The sequence below is a fragment of the Cibotium barometz genome, chromosome 62 (assembly GCF_041138505.1).
Source record: "Cibotium barometz isolate CiBa-2024 chromosome 62, ASM4113850v1, whole genome shotgun sequence".
NCBI lineage: Eukaryota > Viridiplantae > Streptophyta > Polypodiopsida > Cyatheales > Cibotiaceae > Cibotium > Cibotium barometz.
The window spans coordinates 6,708,465-6,735,474 of record NC_141107.1 but is presented as its reverse complement, the minus strand read 5'-3'; the positions used below and the strand labels follow the sequence as shown (position 1 = coordinate 6,735,474).

General features: G+C 44.6%; 1 protein-coding gene across 4 annotated transcripts; it reads left to right on the top strand.

The window, feature by feature from the left end:
* Positions 1 to 221: 221 nt before the first annotated feature.
* On the top strand, positions 222 to 26,747 carry LOC147604080 (putative phospholipid-transporting ATPase 4). 4 transcript variants are annotated; one of them, XM_086795090.1, is made up of 11 exons: positions 222 to 1,667; positions 1,739 to 3,102; positions 3,192 to 3,302; positions 3,410 to 3,686; positions 3,776 to 3,864; positions 3,963 to 4,071; positions 4,240 to 4,449; positions 4,642 to 4,767; positions 25,073 to 25,171; positions 25,371 to 25,486; positions 25,573 to 26,747. In XM_086795090.1, the coding sequence occupies exons 1-11, from the start codon at positions 1,251 to 1,253 to the stop codon at positions 25,886 to 25,888; spliced, it is 3,234 nt and encodes a 1,077-aa protein (XP_086651216.1). In that variant the 5' UTR covers positions 222 to 1,250; the 3' UTR covers positions 25,889 to 26,747. The 4 variants fall into 4 exon arrangements, with proteins under 4 accessions (XP_086651216.1, XP_086651214.1, XP_086651215.1 ...); XM_086795088.1 differs by having other exon boundaries at positions 25,295 to 25,486; XM_086795091.1 differs by having other exon boundaries at positions 442 to 798; positions 25,295 to 25,486.
* The last annotated feature ends 263 nt before the right edge of the window (positions 26,748 to 27,010 follow it).

Genomic DNA, 27,010 nt, shown 5'->3' with positions numbered 1-27,010 from the left:
TCCATTGCGTGAATAATTATGTTGCTGCCTTGGGGGGTGGGTGGGTAAAAGACTTAGAGAGAGATATTAAGAGAGTTAGAGAAAGAGTAGGAGAGAGTTATGGAGAATTAGAGAGAGAGAGAGAGAGAGAGAGTTACAAAGAGTTAAAGTTAGACAGAGTAAGAGTTAGACAGAGTAAGAGAGAGAAAGAGAGAGAGTTACAAAGAGTTAAAGTTAGACAGAGTAGAAGAGATAGTTTCAGTTAGAGAGAGGTTGAGTTAGAGTGAAAGAGTTATACAGAGAGCTAGAGTTTTTTTTTTCCTTCTCTTCTAGAAGAGTGATTTTGTAAGCAAATTTGAGACTTGAAGTGTCTCCCTCACCAAGTCACTAGTAACGAGAACTGGTCACCAGAGGAATGTTTACAAATCTAGTCACATTCGTGCGTACAGTAACTTTATTACTGCTGTCTGTCTTTACCTCGAACACGAAAAGCTTCGTGAAGGTTGGCACCTCCCTGCGTGCGTTTCTGCAGGCTTCGAACGAAGCAATCAACAAATCTTAGGTTATGCGATAACTATAGAAAATAATAGACTTAAAGTCAGCGATTAAGTTTATCAGAATTTGCCGGCGCCAGCATGCTCGCCTTCTTTGAAGCGGGAGACCTAAACAGGCTCTGAAAAATAGAGCTCATATTTTAATTTTCCTCTGCAAAAGAAATGGTGGGTTGACCTCCGAAAGCTCAACCGAACGTGCTGCAACAAGACAATCAAGACTCGCAAAGCATCCGCTCCTTTGCATGCCATACCATATCATCATCGGGTGATCCTAAAAACCCTAATCTCATCTTCTCTGTTAATCCCTTTTTTAAAACTAAAAAAAAATGCACCCCTAATCTTGCCGACCCTCTTTGCAGAATTGCCATCTTAAGCTTTGTAATCTGCCCATAACCACCGTGTTATCTTTGCATAACTGTTCTCTTAATCTTTGTACCTAATCCTAGAGGCATAAAACGAAACTTCAGTATTTGATTCAATCTAACAGGCTAGTAGGTTTTGTCGTCACAACCCTTTGATCTTTTGATGCCCGTGAAAGTCTTCAAATTTGAAGACTGCTTGAGATCGAAGAGCTAAGGATCTCTAGAGTCAAACATAGCGCAAGCCTTCCCTACTGCAAAACCCTTTGGCAGATTGTTGCGTGTAGCTACCCATTTGACATAAAACCAAGCTGTTGAAGCTTTACCACTATTGGTTGGCTCCTGAAGATCAAGTAAGATGGGCTCTGAAGAGCGTGAAAAGGAGAGAAAGAGGAAGAAGATCAGGCTCAGTAAGCTCTATTCGTACTCCTGCGTCCGGCCTACAGTAGATGAAGGCGACATTCCGGTTCCTTTGGAAGGACCTGGGTTCTCTCGTGTTGTCTTTTGCAATCAAGCCGAGAGACATAGAGTGAAGCCTTTCAAGTATCGGGCCAACTATGTCTCCACAACAAAGTATAACATCATCACATTTGTGCCCAAATCCCTCTTTGAACAATTCCGCAGAGTGGCAAATTTGTATTTTCTGTTTGCAGCCGGACTTTCTCTTACACCTTTGACACCTTTCACACCTGGCTCTTTGATCGCACCGCTGGTATTTGTGGTGGGAGTTAGTATGTTGAAGGAGGCAATTGAAGACTGGAGGCGCTTTTTGCAGGTGTGTATTAAAAATTTGGGCTGAAATCTTTTCTTATTCTAGTAACATCCCTGACAATCTTTTGAATGCAGGATAGAGAAGTCAACTCTCGCAAGGTGAAAGTGCATGTTGGAAATGGGAGATTTGCTGATACTGAATGGCAAAAGGTGCAGGTAGGAGATGTAGCACGGGTCCAGAAAGATGAATTCTTTCCTGCAGACCTTCTCCTCCTTTCATCTAGCTATCCGGATGGTGTTTGCTATGTGGAGACAATGAACTTGGATGGTGAGACGAACTTGAAGCTCAAAAAAGCAGATGAAGCCACCTTGGATTTGGATGGAGATGAAGAATTCGGGGGGTTTTCAGGGCTGGTTCGATGTGAGGATCCGAATGCCAATCTCTACAACTTTGTAGGAAATCTGGAGTATCAAGGTTCAGTGTTGTCTTTGGGGCCTCAACAGATATTGCTTAGGGATTCCAAGCTTCGGAATACTCAGTATGTCTATGGAGTGGTAATTTTTAGTGGTCATGATACAAAGGTGATGCAGAACGCAACGGACCCTCCTTCAAAGAGGAGTCGTATCGAACGGAAAATGGATTCAATCATCTACTTTCTGTTCAGTGTCCTGGTCACTATTTCGATTATCGGATCGGTCATATTTGGCATTCGGACCAGGTTTGACATGCCAAGTTGGTGGTATTTGCACCCTGATGATCCCACAAGCTTTTTTGATCCAGATAAATCTCTCTTCGCTGCCTTTTTGCAGTTTGTGACAGCTCTTATCTTGTATGGTTACCTCATTCCCATCTCGCTCTATGTATCAATAGAGATAGTGAAAGTTTTGCAAGCAATGTTCATTAATCAAGACATCCACATGTACCATGAAGAACTTGACAAACCGGCCTATGCCCGCACTTCGAATCTCAATGAGGAGCTTGGTCAGGTGGATACAATCCTTTCAGACAAGACTGGCACTCTCACATGTAATCAGATGGATTTTTTGAAGTGCTCTATAGCAGGAGTCTCTTACGGGGTTGGGATAACTGAAGTGGAGAGAGCTACTGCTAAGAGGATGCAGAAGAATATTGCAGAATTTCAGGATATGTCTACTCATTCTGTTGATATGTACATGCCGGTTGATGGGAACACAGGCATTGAAATGGTGGAAAAACCTCGTGTTAAGGGATTCAATTTTGAAGATGCACGTCTCATGAATGGAAATTGGATTTTAGAACCGCAAACAGATGTGATCAGGCTGTTTTTCCGCATTCTAGCCATTTGCCAGACAGCGATACCGGAGGAAGACGATGGTGGTGGTGTCCAATACGAAGCTGAGTCACCAGATGAGGGAGCTTTTGTTGTTGCAGCGAGAGAATTTGGGTTTGAATTTTTTAAACGGACCCAGACTAGTGTACACCTGAGGGAGATGGACCCATCTGGCATGATAATGCAACGGTGAGGATCGATTTTTGTGATTGTAACAACTTTCCCACATCATGGTACATCCAGTTTTCACTTACAATTGACGTTCCACTTAAGTACAGAGAGTACAAGTTGCTCAACTTGCTGGAGTTCAATAGCACCCGGAAACGGATGTCTGTCGTTGTCCAAGATGAGGATTACCAGATTTTTGTCTTCTGTAAGGGAGCAGACAGGTAAAAAACTGTATCTCGTTTGGGCTTTAGCATGCTAAACTCCTGTTTTTGGATTGTAAATGATTCTAAGTAATAGAAGCCTTACATGCAATTTGGATTCTGTGCAGTGTTATTTTTGAAAGGTTATGTAAAAATGGCAGAGAGTTTGAGGAGGCAACAAAGAGCCATTTAGCTAAGTATGGGGATGCAGGACTTAGGACTCTGGCTCTGGCCTATCGGAAGTTGGACGAAGCAGCTTACAGAGAGTGGAACGAAGTATTTCTGAAAGCTAAAACCACTATTGGCACAGATAGAGACTCTAAGCTGGACGAGGCATCAGAGATAATTGAAAAAGACTTGATTCTTGTTGGAGCGACAGCTGTCGAGGACAAACTACAAAAGGGGGTCAGTGCATTAACCAAAAACTTTCTTGATCAGAAACTTCATTTGACTATGTGTAACAGTACTCCACATTGCACAAATGTTTTTGGCAGGTACCAGAGTGTATAGACAAGCTTGCTTTGGCTGGTCTGAAGATCTGGGTTCTAACCGGTGACAAGCTGGAGACTGCCATCAACATTGGGTATGACAGTTTATTCTAAATTGGATTGAAATTTTAAAAGGTGCCAATCTCTTCATCTACTCCAATTTGTCAGATCTTCCTGCATCTACTTCTCGCAGATTTGCTTGCAGCTTGCTAAGACAAGATATGACACAGATCTCAATAACCTTGGACACACCGAATGTCAAGGCAGCTGAAGAGTTAAATGACAAGGAAGCAGTGCTTAAGGTTAATTTTTCAAATAAATAATCAAAAATACCAAACTGATACAAAAAAAGGTGCTAGAGCCATAAGCTGAGTGTTCCAAATATGTGACTAAGTCATGTTTAAGGCAATTAGTCAATCTACAGCTGCCATGCTTGTGAAGTTTACGTGGACCCAGTGCTCTTTCTTCAGGTTTCCAAGGAGAGCATTTTAAACCAGCTTGCTCTTGGGCAACAGCAAGTAAGTCTGGATACAGGGTTTGACACTGCTTTTGCACTTATAATCGATGGCAAGGCCTTGGGACACGCCTTGGAGAATGACATGAAAGAAAAGTTCCTGCAGCTAGCCGTTAGGTGTGCGTCGGTGATATGCTGTCGTGTTTCACCAAAGCAAAAAGCTTTGGTACAGTCTTATTTACGGTTTAATGACCAAGCTTCCCTTATTTGTTTCTAATTTCAAACCTATGTGTGCTTCCATGGTGACAACTGAGGCAGCAGGGGTGAATATAAGTTGGGGAGATGATTGCAAACTAAGGAGATTTGTTACGAAATTTACCCTTTTCATATTTTTGCTGCTCTTTGGGTCCCTCTATAGGTTACCAGATTGGTGAAAGAAGGGAAGGGTAAGACTACTTTGGCTGTTGGTGATGGGGCAAATGATGTTGGCATGATCCAGGAGGCTGACATTGGTGTTGGCATCAGTGGGGTCGAAGGCATGCAGGTATGTATGATGACAAATTTAAGATGCTGTGTTTAGATTTTTGAGGTTGTTAGAAACGTGTGTGTGTGTGTGTGTGTGTGAGAGAGAGAGAGAGAGAGAGAGAGAGAGAGAGAGATATTAACTTCTACAGAAGACCCCAAGGGCCTAGGAGACCAAAAGTAATATAATGGTACCATGGATATACCGAGCCATAGAAAACTGAAAGAAAAAGTAAAATGAAAACATCTGACAATACATGTGATCAACAGATGATCCTGTGTAGAGTGAGATATGCTGTGATTAGCTAATGACGATACCCGCCTCGGCCAGAACCGATCTGACGGTGGAGTGATGGAAGTATGTCATGGCGTGAAAGGACCTCCTGGATAATACAGACTTTGCACTAGTTTTGACACATGAAAATGCGGACATGGACATCATACTAATCTACTAGTAAATCTGCAATGTCAAGTATCAATTACAATCACCTCCACTAAGAATCACATGGTAATGGTTTTTTCGTGGGTTTTGGCTTTGGTTTTTCTTCCCGGAAATCCTCAATGAGAGAGATAGAGAGAAAGAAAGGAAGATGCCTATGAGACCAAAGTGATACAATACTGTCCATGGCATATCTCATCATGGAATAGAAAATAAAAATAGAACAAATAAAAACTATCTCACTGGAGTGATACAAAAATGTCCATGGAAATCCAGACTCTTTAGCTTGGTTTTGTGCCCAATATTCTGGAAAAAAGCTATGAGGAATGTTAGGCCATGGTGCCTCTCATGCATTTGCCCTTGAGTCTGTGTATCTCATGTGATAAGTGTCACAATCTCTGTTTCATATACTCCATGACTTGGCAAAGAGGACCAAACCCCTTTTTGAATAAACAATGGGAGCAGCCTCTCATTGTGTAGTATGCTGGATATGGAAGGGTAGCATGCTCTTCATCCTTCATCTCATGCATGCTACATATCCTATGAATTCCTAGCTCTCAGTGCTCTGGCATGTATGCAAAATCATGGTGGGTCAAGTACTAAACATAACTGCATTGTAAATGATAAGGCATTAATAAGGATTAAGCTTAATCGCAAACAGGCAACAAGATAGACTCAACATATCATATCAATCCATTAATGAATTTCTTTGGTGTAATGAGAGCTTGCAATCACAATGATTTATAGACTTTTAGGTATTGAATGCACACATGAATCTTCTTGAGCTCTACACACTTTCCATTCTCCATGTGATCCCCACACAAATCATATGAAGGCCCATATGTACACCTTACATCATCCATGGACCATGACATAGGGAATCTCTACCCTTTTTCACTTCTAAGATATTGAGCTCAACTAGTGGGGATATAAATGACATGCCAAGAAGGCATCTTCGCACTTATGTCATTGGCAATGGTTGGTGAGATTATGGTTGATATGCCATAGTGGTTTATAGGCTGTGCGACAACCACTTTGGTTTACTAGAGCTATAGCATAGTTATAGTTCCACACTTATGCCATTGGCATGGTTGGTGAGATTAGAGTAATGGCATAGCTATAGCGCCAGCTCATATAGTTGGGTTTACACTATGGACCTTGTATGTTCTAGTAGTAGAGTACTTTCCCTCTTATAATATGTACTCTTATCTTTATTTTATGATTGTAGAGAAGTGAAGAAGATAGTGCAAATTCAGCCACCATTGGCATGGTTGGTGAGATTATGGTTGATATGTCACGAGTGGTTTATAGGTTGTGTGACATCCACTTTGGTTTACTTGAGTTATGGCATAGCTATAGGCCCAGTTCATTTAGTCGGGTTCACACTATGGACCTTGTATGTTTTAGTAGTAGAGTACTTTCCCTTATAGTATGTACTCTTTATCTTTATTTTATGATTGTAGAGAAGTAAAGAAGATAGTAGAAAATTCAGCCATCCATCTCTCTCGTGTGCTTGTCTATTCTTGTGTGTATGTGTGTGTGTGAAGAATGCTTGCAATGAGCTTAAGCTCACCCTCTCCCCCGCATTCTTCTCATGGTATCAGAGCCTTGATTCGCGTAACGAGCTCAAGATGAAAGCAAAGGAAGCGGTACACGGTAAGGGTGACCCCAACTCTTTCCATTTGATTTAGAAGCAAATCTTTGCAAGTAGCTGCTAGTCAATGATAGCGACAATAGGCACAATAGGAGGGGACATTGTTATATCTTGGGAAGCCCTCTTGTTAGAAATTGTGCATCTCAGTGTATTGGGGAATGTCTATTTATGAGGTTTTATTCATTTTTTCCTCCATGTGTAGGTCATGTGTTGGTCTGTTTCTATGAGCAATTGGTCAGCTACTTTACATCACTATATAAAGAGGCTTCATCTATTCACTTACCCATCTGATCCTTGCACTTTGTACAGCTCCCCTTGCTGGCTATTGCCATTGTAAAGCTTCATGCTATTATAAAAGGTGATCTTGTCCACAAGCTCTTTGTCTCCTTTGCTCCTCCTCTCTCTGTTTTGTCTATGCTTCCGCTTGTGCATACTCCAACATGGTATGAATTGCTTAGGTACCCGGTTGCCCTCTACTTTGCGATTGTGAACCTTCCCTCTGCTATGTTTTCTAGCGATCAAAACAGTGGCTGCGTTTTCTTTCTCCCGGAGGCTTCTCACATTTGCGTTTTCCTCTTCAGGCTGCCTTGCTCCTCTGCTTGGCTACCAAGCATCAAGTTGCAAGTTTCTGTTGGCTGCGTTTTTACTTTTACATGCATTTACAGCAGTAGTGTGAGGTGTGAAGGTTGTTTCTTACAGCGTTGACTGCAGTGGAAGTGTTTCTTCGCGTGTGGTGCAACCCGGACAAGCGGCGCCGACATCTCTGCTTCTTCCCCTGCTTCGCCTCCCTCCGGTTGGGTGTTTCTAGTGAGTTTTGGTGGTCTGTTTTGCTGCTATCCAGCCTCTTTCTCTGTGAGATTTGAGAGCGGGCTGATTGGTCTTGGTGCCTCGCTTTGGTGGAAAGTCTTGGAGTGTTGAGATTTGTGTACTTTGTTGCTGTGAATATGGCCCCGCCCCTGCCCCCCCCTTATGAACAAGGATGACAAGTTGTGATTGAGAATGCACAGGCGGAAGCATAAACGAGACGAGAGAGAGTAGAGAGAGCTTGTAGACTGTAGTGGAAGTGTTTCTTCGCGTGTGGTGCAACCCGGACAAGTGGCCCTGACATCTCTGCTTCTTCCCCCGCTTCCCCTCCCTCTGGTTGGGTGTTTCTGGTGAGTTTTGGTGGTCTGTTTTGCTGCTGTCCAGCCTCTTTCTCTCTCAGATTTGAGAGGGGGTTGATTGGTCGTGGTACCTCGCTTTTGTGGAAAGTGCTCGAGAGAAGTCTTGGAGTGCTGAGATTTGTGTACTTTGTTGCTGTGAATATGGCTCCCTCCTGTACGAACAAGGATGAGGCGGAAGCATAAACGAGACGAGAGAGAGTAGAGAGAGCTTGTAGACAAGATCACCTTGTATATTAGCTTGAAACTTTACAATGGCAATAGGCCACCAAGAGAATGTTGAACTTGTGCAAGGGAATGAAGTCAATATTAGGTAATTTGGGAAAAATCTCACATTTTGGGAATCAATTACTCCATATAGTTTTGGACCTATCTTAAACATACTAACTCCAAATTTGTCGGAGATCATAGATTTAGATTCTACTCTTCAAGATCTTTCCGATGATATGTCACATGAGGGGGTTTTGACAAACTTTTGGACAAGTTCACCATGCTCCCATTTTTCAAATGGGAATGGGATTTTTCCCAAATTATCTAATATGGTATTAATGGATGGATTAGCGAATAATGAGAGAACTCCTTACATACTCCATCTGAGAGTTGGCTGATTGCCTCTAGGGCTTGCCGACTGGCACAGGACAAATAAATAGGAGAAAAATATATACAATACCCAATAAATGGTACAACCCCAAAACACTGAGATGCATAAATTCTAACACCCCCTTTGCAGCTCATAGTATGCAAGAGTTGGAAGAAGAGAAGTCGATGAAAATGCAACCATGGACCCTCCAGCACCGCGAATATTGGAATCACCTTGGAGAGAGCACCCACCAACCACGAACAACAAGGAACTTTGCTTGGCCACGAATTCCTACACAAGTGTGCAGTGAACTCCAAGAATAGATGATGAGCTGCTGGACACATCACGCCCATAATCTCCAACAATGGATGGAACACATCATGTCCTAAAAGCCTCGAATAATGAACTCGGAACAGATCTAGTCCATAATCTCTGCTATAGAAAAGATAACCATGTCCTGCCAGATGCCTAATGCTTGGAACTCCGAATCACGGTTCCCATGCACCAGTAAGTGGAGCTGTAATTAGTCCCCTCTCGTGCCCACAAGCCTCCTCTGGCTGGAAGCACATGGGGGAAACTGCATGTGTACTAGAGAAGTACACCATCTGGGTTCTCTTGAGTTGGAAGCGCCTTGGAAGCCCTAGAAGTGGTACTAGAATCTGTATCACTATTGTGTGTCGTGTCTTTGCCTTTTCTCTGAGATGAAGCCTTGCCCTTGGTCTTGTCCTTCTTCTTGAACAAACAATTCTTGGACAGATGTCCTCTTTTCTCGTCGCAAGAGAAATAGCGACTCTGATCTTTCTTCTGAACTGAGGAAAGTGCCTGGTCAGAACTGTTGACTGACACCTTCAACTTACCCTATGAGACGAGAACGGACTCCTCCAAAAGCAAGGAGCTAAGATCATGAAAATCCAACTGAGTGGATGTGACCTGGCACCGCAAAGATTAAGAAATCACATCATAGTCCGGAGGAAGCTTGGTGAGGATAAGTGCAGCCAGCTAAGAAGAGGACAAGGCAGCACCCATGGGCCATAGCCAGTAACTGGTGGATAACCTTGGCCTTCATGAGGAACGACTGCATGGAACTACCTTCAGGAAATAACAAACCGTAGAGCTGTCCTTGCAAAGTAATTGTCCTCATTGACGAATCCCGAGTAAAGAGATCCTCCAATTTAGACCATAACTGATGTCAAATCTCCAAAGGATCACCTCGTAGAACGCTCCTAGTACAAGACTCGAAACCTGCAAAACAAAGCCAAGCAATGTGAAGGGGGTGCAGGCTTGACTCACCGCCCAACCTTGACAGTCGTGGGCAAAATCCACAAGTCTTGGCTGTCCCCACCGAGCCACGAGCTGAGCTAACTAGTTGGACGTACCGACCAATCTCTACCTCGTGACGTCCCATACCGCCACGAAGCTACCCTCGCGGGCCTCGAGATTGTTGCCGGCCCTGGTTGCATAGAGCAGGTGCACGTCTGCACTAGATCCAGGCTCCTGACCATAGAGCTCTCACAAAGACACGCGAGACTCTATGAACTATTGACTAACCTTGGCCACCCTTTTATAGGCTCTTGGCCGGTCATCAGGCGTCCACACTTGGGGCGCCCGCCCGTCCACACTTGGGTGCCCGCCCGTTAGTCCTAGCCCAGCTCGCCAATCAGCCTGCCTAGCTCCAAGCTTCCCCAAGCCTTGAAGCTAGTCTTGTGTGCGTGTAGCACACGGTAGATACATACTGTGCACATGACATACTCTCCTTCCTTTAAGAGCTCACTCTTGAGCTCACTAAAAACCCAGGGTAATCCCTCTGAAGGGTAGTCAGTGTCTCCCATGTAGCGTCCTCCTCAACACGATCCTTCCTATCACCAATTGGCCGACCATTTGGTCCATTCCCACATTTTTGCGTCTCGTTCACTTGAGGCCAGGCCAGTGTCTCATGTGAAGAGGCCAGTATTTTGCTGACATGGACGGGAGCCAGACTGGTGCCACCCGTGTGTTAGCAGGATGGTGTCGTATGGACGGGAGCCAGATCAGTGCCACCCGTGTATGACCTGGACTGTGTTCGATCCATGGGACTGTCACGCCATGGAAGAGCCAGTATTCGTGCCGTGTTTTACCTATGGGACTGTCACACCTAGGGAAACTCGTGCCTGGAACTGTGTCTTACCTATGGGACTGTCACTCCATAGGAAGACCAGGTTTTTATGTAATAAATGTCGTGCCAGTTTTGTGCCGACAAATATTTTGTACATGTTCCATGAACGGGAGATATGTCCATGTTACTTTTGCACATGCACACATATTTTGCATGCTTGAAACTGTTTTCGCATGACATGTATTCGTGTGTTTGCCTGCCTGACGTGTTACTTACTGAGCGGGGACGCCTGCCAGTGAGTCGTGAAGTGTGCCCTGTATTCTGACAAGTTTCAGTGCATGTGAACAGGTGGTAAGTACATGGTACACGTTGTTTTAATGTTTTAAATTCTAACCCTTTCATTTATAAGGTTAGGGGTTCACACTTATTTACAAGTGGGCACCCCCTTTGGGCACCCACTTTGGGGCCAAGGTGGGGAGCCTCACTTTTAAGTGAGTGTGGGGGTGGGCATGGTCACCTACCCCCACTAATTCCCCACATGCAAGCTAAGGTTATCTCCACATTAATTTTATTAAAAAAGTTCCCTCATTCAAGCGTGGAGGCATCGTTTTTCTATTTGGCGCATGATCATCAACCTGGAGTCACCTTCGTTGGCTTCCTGGCGGCTGGAGTTCACCTTGTTGCTGCTTCAGGATACTACAGCTACACAAGAGGCGACTGCCCCTCTCTCTACAGGGGGCTGGCTGCAACCATCCCTTACAGGCGACTGCCTCTCTCTCTACAGGGGGCTGGCTGCAAACCATCTCCTACAACAGCAGGCTGCGCTCCCTTCCTCTACAGGCGGCTGACCCTGTTGCTGGCCGCGCTGGTCATTCTGTGGGCTGCTCTTTCTTCTACAGCAGCTGGCGACTGTTTCTCCCTCCACTATACAGGCTGCGCTGCCTCCTGTGCGCTGGAGTTTCCTACAGGCTGCGCTGCTCTCTCCTGTGCGCTGGTGTTTACCCTCCATAGGCTGGCTGCGCCTCTTTTTCTACAGGCGGCCAGCGTAGACTGCAGGTGTGCTACACACAGGCTGCGCATGTTTCTTTGAGGCGGCTGCACCTGCTACTACAGGCCGCTGCTGTATCTGCCTCTCCCTAGGCGGCTGGCTGCAAACTACCCTCTACACGACTGGAGTTTGCTGCCCTTACTGCTGCAACTGTACGACCAGCTTCAGTGGGCTGCTCCCCTTCTCCTGGAGTACCTACTCCTCTATCCGGTGTCTGCTGTATTGCTGCTCCCACAGGCGGCTGCTCCTACCGGCTGTGCCCTTTTTGGTGGTACTCTTAGTGGTGAGTCTTCACGAGGCTCCTCTTTCTCCAACAAAGGTGGTTTCAAAGACTACACAAACACTACAAGTTTTGGTCTTCTATCAACCATCCACAAGTAAGTGATTTTCAGATTTGAGTACAGCATTTAATGTTTAAATCTGGTAAGAGATTCGTCCCGCTCGGTCTACACCCGTTCGGTGCCGGGTTGTCCAAGCTATATGGGCGAACCTCGGTCCAAAGGTGCTGAGATCGGGAGAGCCAGGCGTTAGTACGAGAGCGCCTGTCTGTGCGTGGTCTCGGAACACCAGTGTAGTGCTCTCCGCGGAGTCCAGTGAAAGCACAGGACCGTAGTGATTGGACCACACTAGTGGTCGTTCTGCTTCGAGCTTCTACATCGAAATTCGAGCTTTTTGTTTAGTATTGTTTTCATATGTACATGGACATCATCTGGTTCTCAGAACCCATGGAGCATTGTATTCTTTAAATACTCCCAATAAATATATCATATATTGAGGGGGGGGTCGGCCCGTTCCGGCCCCAGTGCTGGTGTCCATCTTTCCATTTCTGTTCATTTAAATTTCAAGTTGTTTTAAGTTGTCCTTTTCATATTTGTGGTTTTAAAGTTGTGCTATTAAACGTGTAGGTGTCCAACTGAGTCTTTCCCACTTGACGGGATTGGTTTCATTGGTATCAGAGCACGGTTGTTTCCCTCTTCCTAGTGGGGAAACGAACCTGTGTATTGGACATCCCGCTTTTAGCAAACTTTGAACACAATGGACAGCCAAGGCAACCCTTTGGAAGTACCAAATTCGAGGGGTCTCTCTAGTGCTTCTCGTGGGTCTGATGCCCTGCGAGGTAGACACAAGCCTCTTGAAAGGGTTATGGATAGTGAATCCAAAGGTCAACTGTCTCCAGGAAAGACAGTTATGCTTGAACAAGACCCTGATGCTATGAGGGCTGAAATGGAACATATGAGAAAACTTTTGCAGGCTCAAGAGCAAGAATTGAAGTTTTTGCATGAAGATCCTCATCTGCAAAGTGCTATTGAAGCCAGGAAGGCAGATGCTATGGTTGATGTAACCTTTGAATCTATGGCTCGTGAAGTGGGCAAGAAACCAAGGGAGTTGGCACTTGCCTATCTCCTTCGCAAAGGTGATATCAAAGAGGGGGATGACGGAGAGCTAAAATTCAGAAATCCACCTCGTTTAAAGCATGGAGATCCTGCATCCCAGAGGCTGAAATCTTATATGCAAAAGGAAGAGGTGACTGTCACCTCTCGTCATGCATCCTCTCCCCAAGGCACTAAGCCTGACAGAAATATGTATGCCAGTGCTCATGGAGGGCACGAAAGTCACATGCATGCAAGATATGTATCTCATGGTGACAGGTCTGCTTCCAGGAAAATTTTGCCTTCTGAGTTGTCTCATGGAGAGACCATGCCATATGCAGGTAAGTCACATGCATCTGAGCTTCGAGTTCGTGGAGCACATGCCACCGTGCCCCATGAAGCTTCTATGACGGCCCATGGAGCCCATGCAGACAGGGCTACCCCGTTGGATAAGGGGAAAAGAAAAAGAGAGGACCATGAGCCTCATGCCAGGAAGCTCAAGGAGTTCAAAGCAGGTGATAAATCTGTCAAATTTGATGTCTTTCATGGTGAACATGATGCTTCTAAGGTGTTAGCGTTTGTGGCACAGTTCGACATTGCCTTTAGTGATGAGGATTTCACAGAAAAGTCGAAGGTGCGCCATGCTAGCATGTTTTTGAAAGGCACTGCTGCTCATTGGTGGATCACCGAAAAGATCACCAAGGATCCCATCTCTACTTGGAAGGAATTCAAAGACAGATTTTATGCTCAGTTCTTGCCACCCAATGCAGAGCAAACTCTCACTCAAAAGTGGGACAGGCTGGAACAAAAAGATAATGAGAGTGTGCAACAGTATGTGAGCAAATTTTGGAAAGTGTTGCTGGAAGTGACTCCCTTCATGCTAATCTCAGAGGAGGAAAGAAAGAGGAAGTTTCGTTCTGGATTGCAACCTGCTTATAGATCGGGTATTGAATTGCACCCAAAACATACGTTGCAGCAACTCACAGCTTCTGCCCTTGCCACAGAGCAATTGGTGCTCAAGATCAAGCAAGATCAAGGAGGTTCCAAGGCGAAGGACAAGGCTGTCCCAAATCAACAAAAGGGCGGACAGCCACCTAAAAAGAACTTCCGGGAGCCTTACAAGGGTGGTAAAGCTGAAAATAAAGAACAGGGCCCAAGAAAGAACAAATTTGGATTAACCCCGGAGCAAAGAGAACAATATGCTAAGGATGGAAAATGCTTTTCTTGTGGTAGCAAAGACCACATGTTTCGGCAATGCCCAGATCGCAAACCAAAGCACGAGGACAAGCATACCAAAGCAAATGTTCATGCAGTTCCTGATGTGCAAGGTAATACAGGTCATGATGCTAAGGAGAGAATGGTTTGCAAGGCATGGGGGCAAGTTAAGGATCAGCCCGCACTCTTCATGTTTGATGACTGTGCAACTGACAATTTCATCTCTATGCAAATGGCAGCTGCATTGGGTATTGAGGTTGAAAACATGGGACCTCAGATTGAAGCCGAAGCTGCATTCATTGGTAAAGAGGTGCAGGTTACCCCTTTGATTGGGAAGTTGCGTATTCATATACAGGGCTACCTTGACAATGAGCATTTCTTAGTTGCTCCTTTGAATGGATGTGATGCATTGTTGGGCAAGCCGTGGCATCATAGGCTTGAGCCCCGCAAAGACTACAAGTCCAATATGATTTCTTTTATGCATAAAGGCCGCATGCACTTTATTGATGCTGGCAAAGAAGGGGATTCTATCCCAGTTGTATCACACATCCAAATTAATAAAGCAATGAAAAAGAGTCTTTCAGCGTACTTGATTTTTGTGCGTGATAGTCTTGTGCCAAATCATCAAAATATGGATGCTATGTCTAATGATAGGCTGAATTTTCTTAATGCATTCAAAGACTGTTTTGCTGACTCATTGCCAGGTGAACTACCTCCCCAAAGGCCCGAAGATCATTGCATAGATCTTGTGCCAGGTAGTTCTCCACCTAACAAACCCGCATACCGAGTGAGTGCTGCACAACAAGAAGAAATTATGAAGCAGGTTAACGAGCTTTTAGAGAAAGGTTTGGTTCAGCCCAGTTCCTCACCTTACTGCTCTCCTGTGCTTCTTGTTCAAAAGAAGGACGGATCATTCCGTATGTGTGTTGACTATAGAGCTTTGAACAAGCTTACCATCAAAAACAGATTTCCTATTCCACGTATTGATGATATCTTGGATAAGCTTGATGGTTCAGCTTGCTTTAGCAGACTTGATTTGAAGAGTGGTTATCACCAGATACGTGTGGTACCGCAAGATGTTCATAAGACTGCATTCAGGACAGCCTTCGGATTATATGAATTCTTGGTAATGCCTTTTGGTCTCACCAATGCTCCTGCTACTTTTAATCGTATGATGGATAGGATATTCCGATCCCATCGCAAGTTTACAGGAGTCTTCTTTGATGATATCTTGGTTTTCTCCAAGAATGAGCAGGAACACAGAACTCATTTGGTCACAGTGTTCGAAGAGTTGCGGAAACATAAACTTTTCGTCAATGCCAAGAAAAGTGAGTTTTTCCTTTCAGAGATTCATTATCTAGGACATATTGTATCCAAGGATGGAGTTACAATGGATCCTGCAAAGATAGAGACTATTCGGAATTGGCCCGAATTGCAAAACGTACATCAAGTACGTAGTTTTCTGGGATTATGTTCGTACTACAGGCGTTTCATAAGGCATTTTGCTATGATTGCAACTCCTCTACATGATCTCACGAAGAAGAAAACTGTTTTCAAATGGACTTCAAAGGAACACGATGCTTTCTTGCAGCTCAAGCATGCGATCATATGTGGTCCAGTATTGATTGTTCCTGACTTGCACAAGCCATTCGTGGTTGAATGTGATGCTTGTGGTGATTGCATAGGAGCTGTCCTAAATCAAGAAGGGCATGCAGTTGCATACGAGAGTCGTCGTTTGCATGATGCTGAGCTTCATATGGATATCTATGAGAAAGAGCTCTTGGCTGTAATTCACGCCTTAAAGATTTGGAAACATTACCTTCTTGGGGCTGAATTTGTGGTCAAGACAGATCATCAAAGCTTGAGATACTTTTTATCTCAAACCAAGCTTTCAGAGAAGCAAATGAGAATGGCGAATTTTCTTTCCATGTTTCATTTTCAAATTGTGCATACTCCAGGAAAGAAAAATATGGTGGCCGATGCACTATCTAGGAGGCCTTATATTGCTGCAGTCTCAGTGGCCTCTCATGGAGATCTATCTGCTATGAGAGATTTGTATCATTTGGATGCTGATTTTTGCCATATATGGACTGATTTGATGGCTGGTCATTCACATGCCTCTTATGTTATCAATGAGGGTTATCTCATGAAGGATAATTGCCTATGTGTGGTGAAGGATTTGCGTCCAAAGGTTATGGACGAATGTCATGCTCCACCTTATGCTGGTCATAGAGGTATTATGCCTACTACACGCATGATTCAGAGATATTTCTTTTGGCCAAGCATGCGTAAAGACATTGAGGCTTATGTGCGTGAATGTATTACTTGTCAAAAGGTGAAATTTGACAGGCAAAAGCCTCCAGGTTTGCTCCAGCCATTGCCTATTCCCTCGCAACCTTGGGAAAGTATCACGATGGATTTTATTATGGATTTGCCTAGATCCCAGCATGGGAATGATGCTATTTGGACTATTGTGGACAGGTTTAGCAAGCAAGCTCACTTCTTGCCCGTCAAGAAAACCATTAAAGCTGATCATATGGTAAAGCTTTTTCTTGCTAATATTTTCAAGCATCATGGTTTGCCTAAATCCATTGTTGGGGATAGAGATCCCAGGACTACAAGCCTATTTTGGAAGGCTTTGTTTGATAACATGGGTACTAAGCTTGAGTTTTCATCAGCTTATCATCCCCAAACGGATGGCCAAAGTGAAGCTGCGAATTCAGCTGTGTTGGATTTATTGAAGTGTTATGTGGCAGATCAAAAGAGTGCATGGGAGAAGTATCTTCCACTTGTTGAGTTTGCCTACAACAACACAATCCATGCTTCCACAGGAAAGGCTCCATTTGAGGTTGTTTATGGCAGAGTGGTTTTGCCACCCATACTTCGTACCAAGGATGAGATTTTTGCAGCTGATGAATATGTTCGTGACTTGGATGTTGCCTTTGGTCAGGTGCGGACAGCCATTGCAAGATCTCAGGATAAGCATAAAAAGGCTGCTGACAAGCATAGAAGGGACATGGAAGTCAAAGAAGGTGATTGGGTATTGCTGAAATTTGAGAAGGCTAGGCTTCGGAAGAGGCCAGGATGAGAAGGATCATATCCTAAGCTTTCTCCTCGCTATTATGGACCCTTCAAGGTGATTCACAAGATCAATGAAGTGTCCTACAGGCTTGCTCTACCTAGTCATTGGAAGATTCACAATGCTTTTCATGTGAGTCTATTTTGGAAATATGTGGGGCCAGATCCTGATGAGCCTGTCACAGAAGATCCGCCAGAAATTGAAGAGCTTGAGGAGATCCTCCAGCCAGAACAGATTGTTTTTCACAAGGAGCGAAAGCTACCTGCAGGAAAGCTTTCCAGGAGATACCTTGTGAAGTTTAAGAATTATTTGCCTATTGATGCCAAGTGGGTAAATGAGGATTATTTTGCAGATTATCCGCAATTGTTGCAGGCATATCTTGAGGCTTTTAAGTTGAGGTCAACTCTTTAGAAGCCCGGGGGGATGTCACCAATTGGCCGACCATTTGGTCCATTCCCACATTTTTGCGTCTCGTTCACTTGAGGCCAGGCCAGTGTCTCATGTGAAGAGGCCAGTATTTTGCTGACATGGACGGGAGCCAGACTGGTGCCACCCGTGTGTTAGCAGGATGGTGTCGTATGGACGGGAGCCAGATCAGTGCCACCCGTGTATGACCTGGACTGTGTTCGATCCATGGGACTGTCACGCCATGGAAGAGCCAGTATTCGTGCCGTGTTTTACCTATGGGACTGTCACACCTAGGGAAACTCGTGCCTGGAACTGTGTCTTACCTATGGGACTGTCACTCCATAGGAAGACCAGGTTTTTATGTAATAAATGTCGTGCCAGTTTTGTGCCGACAAATATTTTGTACATGTTCCATGAACGGGAGATATGTCCATGTTACTTTTGCACATGCACACATATTTTGCATGCTTGAAACTGTTTTCGCATGACATGTATTCGTGTGTTTGCCTGCCTGACGTGTTACTTACTGAGCGGGGACGCCTGCCAGTGAGTCGTGAAGTGTGCCCTGTATTCTGACAAGTTTCAGTGCATGTGAACAGGTGGTAAGTACATGGTACACGTTGTTTTAATGTTTTAAATTCTAACCCTTTCATTTATAAGGTTAGGGGTTCACACTTATTTAAAAGTGGGCACCCCCTTTGGGCACCCACTTTGGGGCCAAGGTGGGGAGCCTCACTTTTAAGTGAGTGTGGGGGTGGGCATGGTCACCTACCCCCACTAATTCCCCACATGCAAGCTAAGGTTATCTCCACATTAATTTTATTAAAAAAGTTCCCTCATTCAAGCGTGGAGGCATCGTTTTTCTATTTGGCGCATGATCATCAACCTGGAGTCACCTTCGTTGGCTTCCTGGCGGCTGGAGTTCACCTTGTTGCTGCTTCAGGATACTACAGCTACACAAGAGGCGACTGCCCCTCTCTCTACAGGGGGCTGGCTGCAACCATCCCTTACAGGCGACTGCCTCTCTCTCTACAGGGGGCTGGCTGCAAACCATCTCCTACAACAGCAGGCTGCGCTCCCTTCCTCTACAGGCGGCTGACCCTGTTGCTGGCCGCGCTGGTCATTCTGTGGGCTGCTCTTTCTTCTACAGCAGCTGGCGACTGTTTCTCCCTCCACTGTACAGGCTGCGCTGCCTCCTGTGCGCTGGAGTTTCCTACAGGCTGCGCTGCTCTCTCCTGTGCGCTGGTGTTTACCCTCCATAGGCTGGCTGCGCCTCTTTTTCTACAGGCGGCCAGCGTAGACTGCAGGTGTGCTACACACAGGCTGCGCATGTTTCTTTGAGGCGGCTGCACCTGCTACTACAGGCCGCTGCTGTATCTGCCTCTCCCTAGGCGGCTGGCTGCAAACTACCCTCTACACGACTGGAGTTTGCTGCCCTTACTGCTGCAACTGTACGACCAGCTTCAGTGGGCTGCTCCCCTTCTCCTGGAGTACCTACTCCTCTATCCGGTGTCTGCTGTATTGCTGCTCCCACAGGCGGCTGCTCCTACCGGCTGTGCCCTTTTTGGTGGTACTCTTAGTGGTGAGTCTTCACGAGGCTCCTCTTTCTCCAACAAAGGTGGTTTCAAAGACTACACAAACACTACAAGTTTTGGTCTTCTATCAACCATCCACAAGTAAGTGATTTTCAGATTTGAGTACAGCATTTAATGTTTAAATCTGGTAAGAGATTCGTCCCGCTCGGTCTACACCCGTTCGGTGCCGGGTTGTCCAAGCTATATGGGCGAACCTCGGTCCAAAGGTGCTGAGATCGGGAGAGCCAGGCGTTAGTACGAGAGCGCCTGTCTGTGCGTGGTCTCGGAACACCAGTGTAGTGCTCTCCGCGGAGTCCAGTGAAAGCACAGGACCGTAGTGATTGGACCACACTAGTGGTCGTTCTGCTTCGAGCTTCTACATCGAAATTCGAGCTTTTTGTTTAGTATTGTTTTCATATGTACATGGACATCATCTGGTTCTCAGAACCCATGGAGCATTGTATTCTTTAAATACTCCCAATAAATATATCATATATTGAGGGGGGGGTTGGCCCGTTCCGGCCCCAGTGCTGGTGTCCATCTTTCCATTTCTGTTCATTTAAATTTCAAGTTGTTTTAAGTTGTCCTTTTCATATTTGTGGTTTTAAAGTTGTGCTATTAAACGTGTAGGTGTCCAACTGAGTCTTTCCCACTTGACGGGATCGGTTTCACTTCCACTTGATCTTGTATTCCGTGAGAAGTGTATTACGCAATCGTCTTTCACGAAATCCAAAGATCTTTTCCGGTTCGTGTGGAACAAATGTCATATCCTCGACATCTATAATTTCTTGAGGAGTAACTAAGTGGTCTGTTGCACCCAGTACTTCCTTAAGTCTACTGACATGAAATACGGGATGAACTTTCACATGAGAAGGCAAATCCAGTTCATATGCGATTGAATCAATCCGTTGTGTAATACGAAATGGTCCACAATATCTAGGGGATAATTTCGGAGATCGACCTGTCCGTAAAGTCTCGAAATCTTTCAGAACTTGCAAATACGCCATCGTTCCTTCAGAGAGCTCTCTGGGTGAACGATGTCTATCAGAATAAAATCTGTCTCTGTCTTGAGCACTTCTAATAGATTCCTTTGCAACTTGTAGCATTTCTTGTATATCTTGCAAAAAATTACGTGTTGCATCATGCTGAAGTCCTGAAAATCCCATTGTAACAGGTGATCTAGGTTGAAAACCATACATAAGCATAAAAGGACTAAAATCTATACTCGTATGCTTAGTACTATTATATGCAAATTCTAACATAGGAAGATAATCCTCCCATGAACTCTGCCTTTTGGATACATATGCTCGAAGCATATCCTCCAAAATCAGATTCACTCTTTTAGTCAAGCCATCAGATTGAGGATGTTGAGGAACTCAAATTCAAAGTTGTTTCCAACTTCTCAAAAACAAGTTTCCAAAAATCACTCGTAAACTTAGAGTCCCTATCACTGACTATGTCCTGCGGTAACCCGTACAGTCTAAACAATTGCTCGATAAACTGCCTTGCTAATTGAGTAGCTGTAATGGTCTTCCGGGTTGGTAAAAATCTAGCCGTTTTTGTCAAGCGATCTACCAGAGCCCAAATAGAATCGTGGCCTTGATGTGTTCTTGGCAATCCGGTAATAAAATCCATGGAAATACTTTCCAAATAGAAATCACACAAGAGAGTAGACAGCCAAGAGAGATCCGACACTTGAGCTAGAGATTGAAATATTGAATGTGTTGAATTAATAAATGAAGGTTCAATGGCCATGCTTATATACATCTCATGTAGAGGAGTCGGCCAATAGCATTGGATCTTGTATGTTCTAGTAGTAGAGTACTTTTCCTTATAGCATGTACTTTTACCTTTATGTTATGGTTGTAAAGAAGTGAAGAAGATAGTTGAAAATTCAACCATCCATCTCTCGTGTGCTTGTCTATTCTTTTGTGTGTGTGTGTGAAGAAGTTTTCTTGGCAAGGATCTCAAGCTTACCCTATCCCCAGCATTCTTCTCATCCAAGATGGAAGACTTTCTGTTGATGAAGCCCAAGATTCTAGAACAATGTAATGATCCCATGCCGAAGCTGATAATATAATAGACACCCATAATGATAACTGTCACATGTGCGGAAGCTCTATCTCTATGTCTTCTTTCAGCCCTAAGCACCTTTCATAGGAACATCTTGATGCAAAACACAAAGAAGAGATAGAGAGAAGAGAGAGAGAGAGATGTATTTTTAGTATATTCATAAAGTACAAAAAGGTACATGTCTTGGCAGCCCTAGGCATGCCCAAAAGGTAGCTACAAAACCTGTTCTATGATCTATCCCAAGAGGGGACTAGATAACTAACAATGAGCAATAGTATGCCTTTTATAGGCTCTTGGAGGAACTAATAAACTGCCAACCTATTGTTGCGGCCAACTCCATGGACCCTCAAAAATATTGATGTTGTTGACAGGAAGTACATGCCCGACAGGTTTCTGGTCCACCTCTAGCCCTCCACAAGCCTGTGACAGCATATACTGCTCCAATCCTGATATTTATCCTGTTGGCGATTAGGGATTTAGCCCTTGGATTAGCATGTCCGTGTGCATGCACATGACAATAACAATGTTACATAATTCATTTTCCTCGGATCCTTCATCCATGTCTTGTGTCACTCTCCTTGGATTGTGCATCTTCATCTGGGATACCATCAGTGCTTAGCATTGCTGAACTCGAAGCCCTGATACCAATGTTCACATGCGCGCAAACTCTGTCTTCTTTCAGCCCTTCGCACCTTTGATAGGAAAATCTTGATGCAAAACACAAAGAAGAGATGGAGAGAAGGGAGAGAGAGAGTTATATTCTCAGTATATTCATAAAGTACTAAAAGGTACATGTCTTGGCAGCTCTAGGCATGCCCAAAAGGTAGCTACAAAACCTCTTCTATGACCTATCCCAATAGGGGACTAGGTACTAACAATGAGCAATAGTATGCCTTTTATAGGCTCTTGGAGGAACTAATCAATTGGCTTGAGATGAGTGCCATCATCCCCTGTCTCCACCCATGGTCTCCCATACCTGTCATCCTTCCCTTTGTGGCAACCTTTTCACTAAAAACCTTGCCTTACGTCTTTGATTTCATTCCAAAGTCTGATAAATATCTGTGCATCTGTTCCACTTGTCCCCTAGCCCTTCATGCCCTGTCTCTGGACATTCCTGAATATTCAGTCTGGCATCCTCACTTCACCCCTTGAACCGTTTTCCTGAAAGCCTTTCGTGGTACGCCCCAAGGGGCATCCAACTCATAGGGTTGCCATTCCCCTTGGGTCTTGTGGAACACCACCAACCAACCTTTTGGGAACTTCTTCCTTGTCTTGTGTTACTGTCCTTGGACTGTGCATTGTCATCTGGGACACCATCAGTGCTTAGCATTGCTGAACCTGAAGCTCTGATACGATTGTTCACATGCGCGGAAGCTTTGTGTCTTCTTTCAGCCCTAAGCACCTTTGATTGGAACATCTTGATGCAAAACGCAAAGAAGAGATGGAGTGAAAGAAAGAAAGATTTTATTAACGTCTTCCAAAAGACCGAACTCGGCCTATGAGACAAATCAGTGTACCTGTGTGGGGTATCCTCTGTCATCCCAACAGGAAAAAGTACTGAACTAAAAAGCTGAATCTGGGTGTGCAATAAGTACAATGAGTGGGGGAGGGGATGGAGCTCTACTACTAGGAGAATGCAAAGCTATATGCATGAAGCGAGAGAGAGAGAGCTGTATTTTCTGTATAGTCATAAAGTACAAAAAGGTACATGTCTTGGCAGCCCTAGGCATGCCCAAAAGGTAGCTACAAAACCTATTCTATGACCTATCCCAATAGGGGACTAGATACTAACAATGAGCAATAGTATGCCTTTTATAGACTCTTGGAGGAAATTGGAACTAATCAACTGGTCCACCTGCTGTCAGCCACAGCTCCATGGACGCTCAAAAATATTGATGCTGCCGACTGGAAGTACACGACCTCCAACACCTGGCAGACAGGGTTCTGGTCCACCTCTAGCCCTCCACAAGCCTGTGACAGCATATACTGCTCCAGTCCTGATGTTTATCCTGCTGCAAATTAGGGATTTAGCCCTCGGATTAGCATGTCCGTGTGCATGCACACGACAATAACAATGTTACATAATTCATTTTCCTTTGCTTCTGTAGGTTAGCTGCTTTTATTATGGCTTTTGATTCTGGAGCTTTTTACACCAATCCTTTCAATTAGTAAGGGTTAACCCTTAGGTTTTGTATCCACGAAGTAAAATTGAGCCTGAACTTGAGTGGCTTGCTGCTTCCGCACAGAGGTAATGTCTAAAAGTGTTGTCGTGACCAGAGAGGTTGGTACTCAGGTTACTTGGGCTGCCCACGCAGAGATTTGCTGATGTTGGCTTGCTGCGTCTGCACAGAGGTACCGTCTAAAAGTGTTGTCGTGAACAGAGAGGTTAGTACTCGGGTTACTTGGGCTGCCCACGCAGCGAGTTGCTGATGTTGGTCATGCAGAGAAAGCTGGTTGTATTTTTTCTTGCAGCCGTCAAGACTAGCTCTAGCTGATGATTTTGCAGATGCCAACCAAATAGATGGGGAGGCTGCAGCAGCTGCGGAAGCCTTGCCTCATGTCACATCTGAAACATGGCAGCGCAATGGTCAGCCTGCTATTGCCTACAGCTTGCTGAAGGGATCCCGGCACTCGAGCTTGTCTTAAGCCAAAAAAAAACCTGCTACTGCTACAACGCAGAGATAAGGTGCCCGAATAAGCATTGTGCTGGCAGCTATAGGTGATTTTGGCTGCTAAAGAGCCCTTGTCACTAAAGATGGAACTTTAATTCCCGTTGAATGGACTATGAAATTGATTTAAGCCTCTCCACACCTCTCCACAGAAGAGGGGACAAGAATGAATTGGGCAACTATCATACTATCATGGTTAACTGCACTATGGCCAAGCTCTTTGGGACTATCATGGAACATAAACTCAACTTGTGGGCAAAAGAAAACAACTGAGCCATATTGCAAGCAGGCTTCCAATTGCACAAATAGCACTATTTGACCATTTGGTAACACTCTTAGGGTACTTACGGAGGAAAGCAGACGAGAGGACAAAAAATTATATTGTTGCTTTGTCGATTAAAAAAAAAAAGCTTTTGACATGGTCCCAAAAGATGGTCTTTGACATGGTCCCAAAACACTAAAAACCACTCCATGTAAAATGATGAAGATTTAATAATGCTTAAGCTTATTAATTCAATCCATAGATCAATCTCTCTTTCTCTCTCCCCCCCTCTCTCTCGTGTAATGAGAGCTTGCAAGTACAATGATTTATAGCCTCTTTGGCATTGAATGCCACATGCATCTCTTTGACCACTACACTCTCCATGTGTCTAGCACACTCCATATGACCCCCACACAAACTATGTGAAGGCCCAGGTGTGCACCTTAACATCATCCATGACATAGGGAGTCTCTGATCTCCTACAAATAACCTTTGTCCCATTTCTTCCATACAACATGCACACATCTAATGAGCTATGCTCCCCCTCAGTCACTATGTACGTTTCCAACAGCATGGGAACCACCTCTTCCAGCTGTGTTTTATGTGTGTGTGTGTGTGTGTGTGTGAGAGAGAGAGAGAGAGAGAGAGAGAGAGAGAGAGAATTGGTGATCTTAGCATTCAGAAAAGAGCCGTCTTTTTTGCAGGCTGTAATGGCAAGCGATTTTTCGATCGCACAGTTTCGCTTTCTTGAACGCCTGCTGATTGTTCATGGCCATTGGTGTTACAAGCGGATTGCGACCATGGTACAGAGTTCCTCTGAGAAGACTCAGTACCCTTTGCTCTAGGCTTGTTGAGTGTGGATCTAGTATGGTGTTTCTGTTGGTTTAGGTAGATTTTGAACTAGGTTGAATCTAAACATGCTGCAGGTATGCTACTTTTTCTACAAGAATATAGTGTTTGGATTGACCCTTTTTTACTTCCAAGCCTACACCAATTTCTCAGGTCAGACCCTCTACAATGATTGGTTTATGGCACTTTTCAATGTCTTCTTTACGTCACTTCCAGTTCTCGCCTTGGGCGTGTTCGAACAAGATGTTGCAGCTAACATATGCCTTGAGGTGTGTGATTTTAATTTTTAGTTTCTACATTGCTAGATTGCAAGGTCGATGGTGCTCTGAGTAGTCCGACCTCGTGTGCTTTGCAGTTTCCGAGCATATATCAACAAGGGCCCAAGAACATGTTTTTTAGCTGGTCCCGCATTCAGAGCTGGATGGTTAATGGTGTATACAGCTCCCTTACATCCTTCTTTTTCACAATTGGCATATTCCAGCTTCAGGCATTCAGACAGGGTGGCGAAACAGCTGGGTTTGAAGTGCTTGGGGCCACTATGTACACTGCAATTGTCTGGGTGGTCAATTGTCAGATTGCCCTTGCCACAAGCCACTTTACATGGATTCAACACCTTTTCATTTGGGGTAGCATCGCTCTATGGTACATTTTTCTTGTGGTATATGGCCTGATCACTCCAGTCATCTCATCCACTGCATACTATGTCCTTACAGAGTCATTAGCTCCATCTCCACTCTACTGGTTGACCACCTTCATAGTAGCATCTGCTTGTATCTTTCCATACTTAGTCTTTTCCGTCTTTCAAAGGCAGTTTTGGCCGATGGATCATCACCTCATCCAAGAAATAAAGCACCTGAAGAGAGATAAGGAGGATCCCGAGATGTGGTCTAAGGAGAGAGAAAAAGCCGTTGAGAAAGCAAAAGTCGGCTTTACTGCAAGAGTTGATGCCAAGATTCGGCAGGTCAGGAAAAAGCTACATAGACGGCATTCTTCTCGAAGACATGGTCAGGGATCTCATGCGATGTGAATTGTTGGCGTTGCTCATTGGCTGTGAATTGTTGGCACTGCTCTTGGTAACAAAGACAAGAATATATTGCATGTGGTACGTCGTCATGGAGGTACTTCTTTCAAATCCGCATCAATGAACTGCTTGAAGAGCCATGCAAGAGGAAGGTTAGCACCATCTGATGTATTCAACACCACACTTGTGTTGCTGCAGACACGCACTCTTCTGGAAGTGGGCCCTGTTTCTTTTTGAGCAGAAGTTGCTGAGTCACACCCTTGGCAGCGTTCCACGTTCGTGGTGTATACTGGAGCTGAGCCTATTTTGGCCCACATTTATTTGTACATTGAGCAAGACCACATTTTTGACCCATGCACTCATGTAAGTGAGCTCGAGTAAAAAGAGGTTTGGATTAATGGGAGGATTATACAGCAGGATTCAGAAGGTTTGTAGATGGCACAGTCATTGTTTAAGTGCCTTGGACTGTTTTTTCCCAGTTAAAATGTAAAGAACATCAGTTACTTGCAGCTTTCAGCACTTCCTATTACTTTGCAAGTGGACTGAAGAAGAAACGAAGGGAAAAGGAGGGGGGGAGGAGGAGGGGGTGTGGTTGTGGTACTGCTGACATTGCATGCATGTGATGGTGCTATATCTCAACCCATCACCCTTGTTGATGGATGGTCTTATCTTCTTGACCCACACAAGCTCCACCACATACATGATCATAATGCCTTTTCCCGTGACTTTATAAGACTTCTGATCCTCAAAAAACCTACTTGCACAATGAGGA

What these genes read in the sequence shown, in the direction of transcription:
- LOC147604080 (XM_086795088.1), top strand. Translation starts at nt 1,251, where the DNA reads ATGGGCTCTGAAGAGCGTGAAAAGGAGAGAAAGAGGAAGAAGATCAGG. An exon ending in ACTGGAGGCGCTTTTTGCAG is followed by an intron (nt 1,668 to 1,738) that starts GTGTGTATTAAA and finishes TTTTGAATGCAG; the next exon opens with GATAGAGAAGTCAACTCTCG. An exon ending in GAGACTGCCATCAACATTGG is followed by an intron (nt 3,865 to 3,962) that starts GTATGACAGTTT and finishes TACTTCTCGCAG; the next exon opens with ATTTGCTTGCAGCTTGCTAA.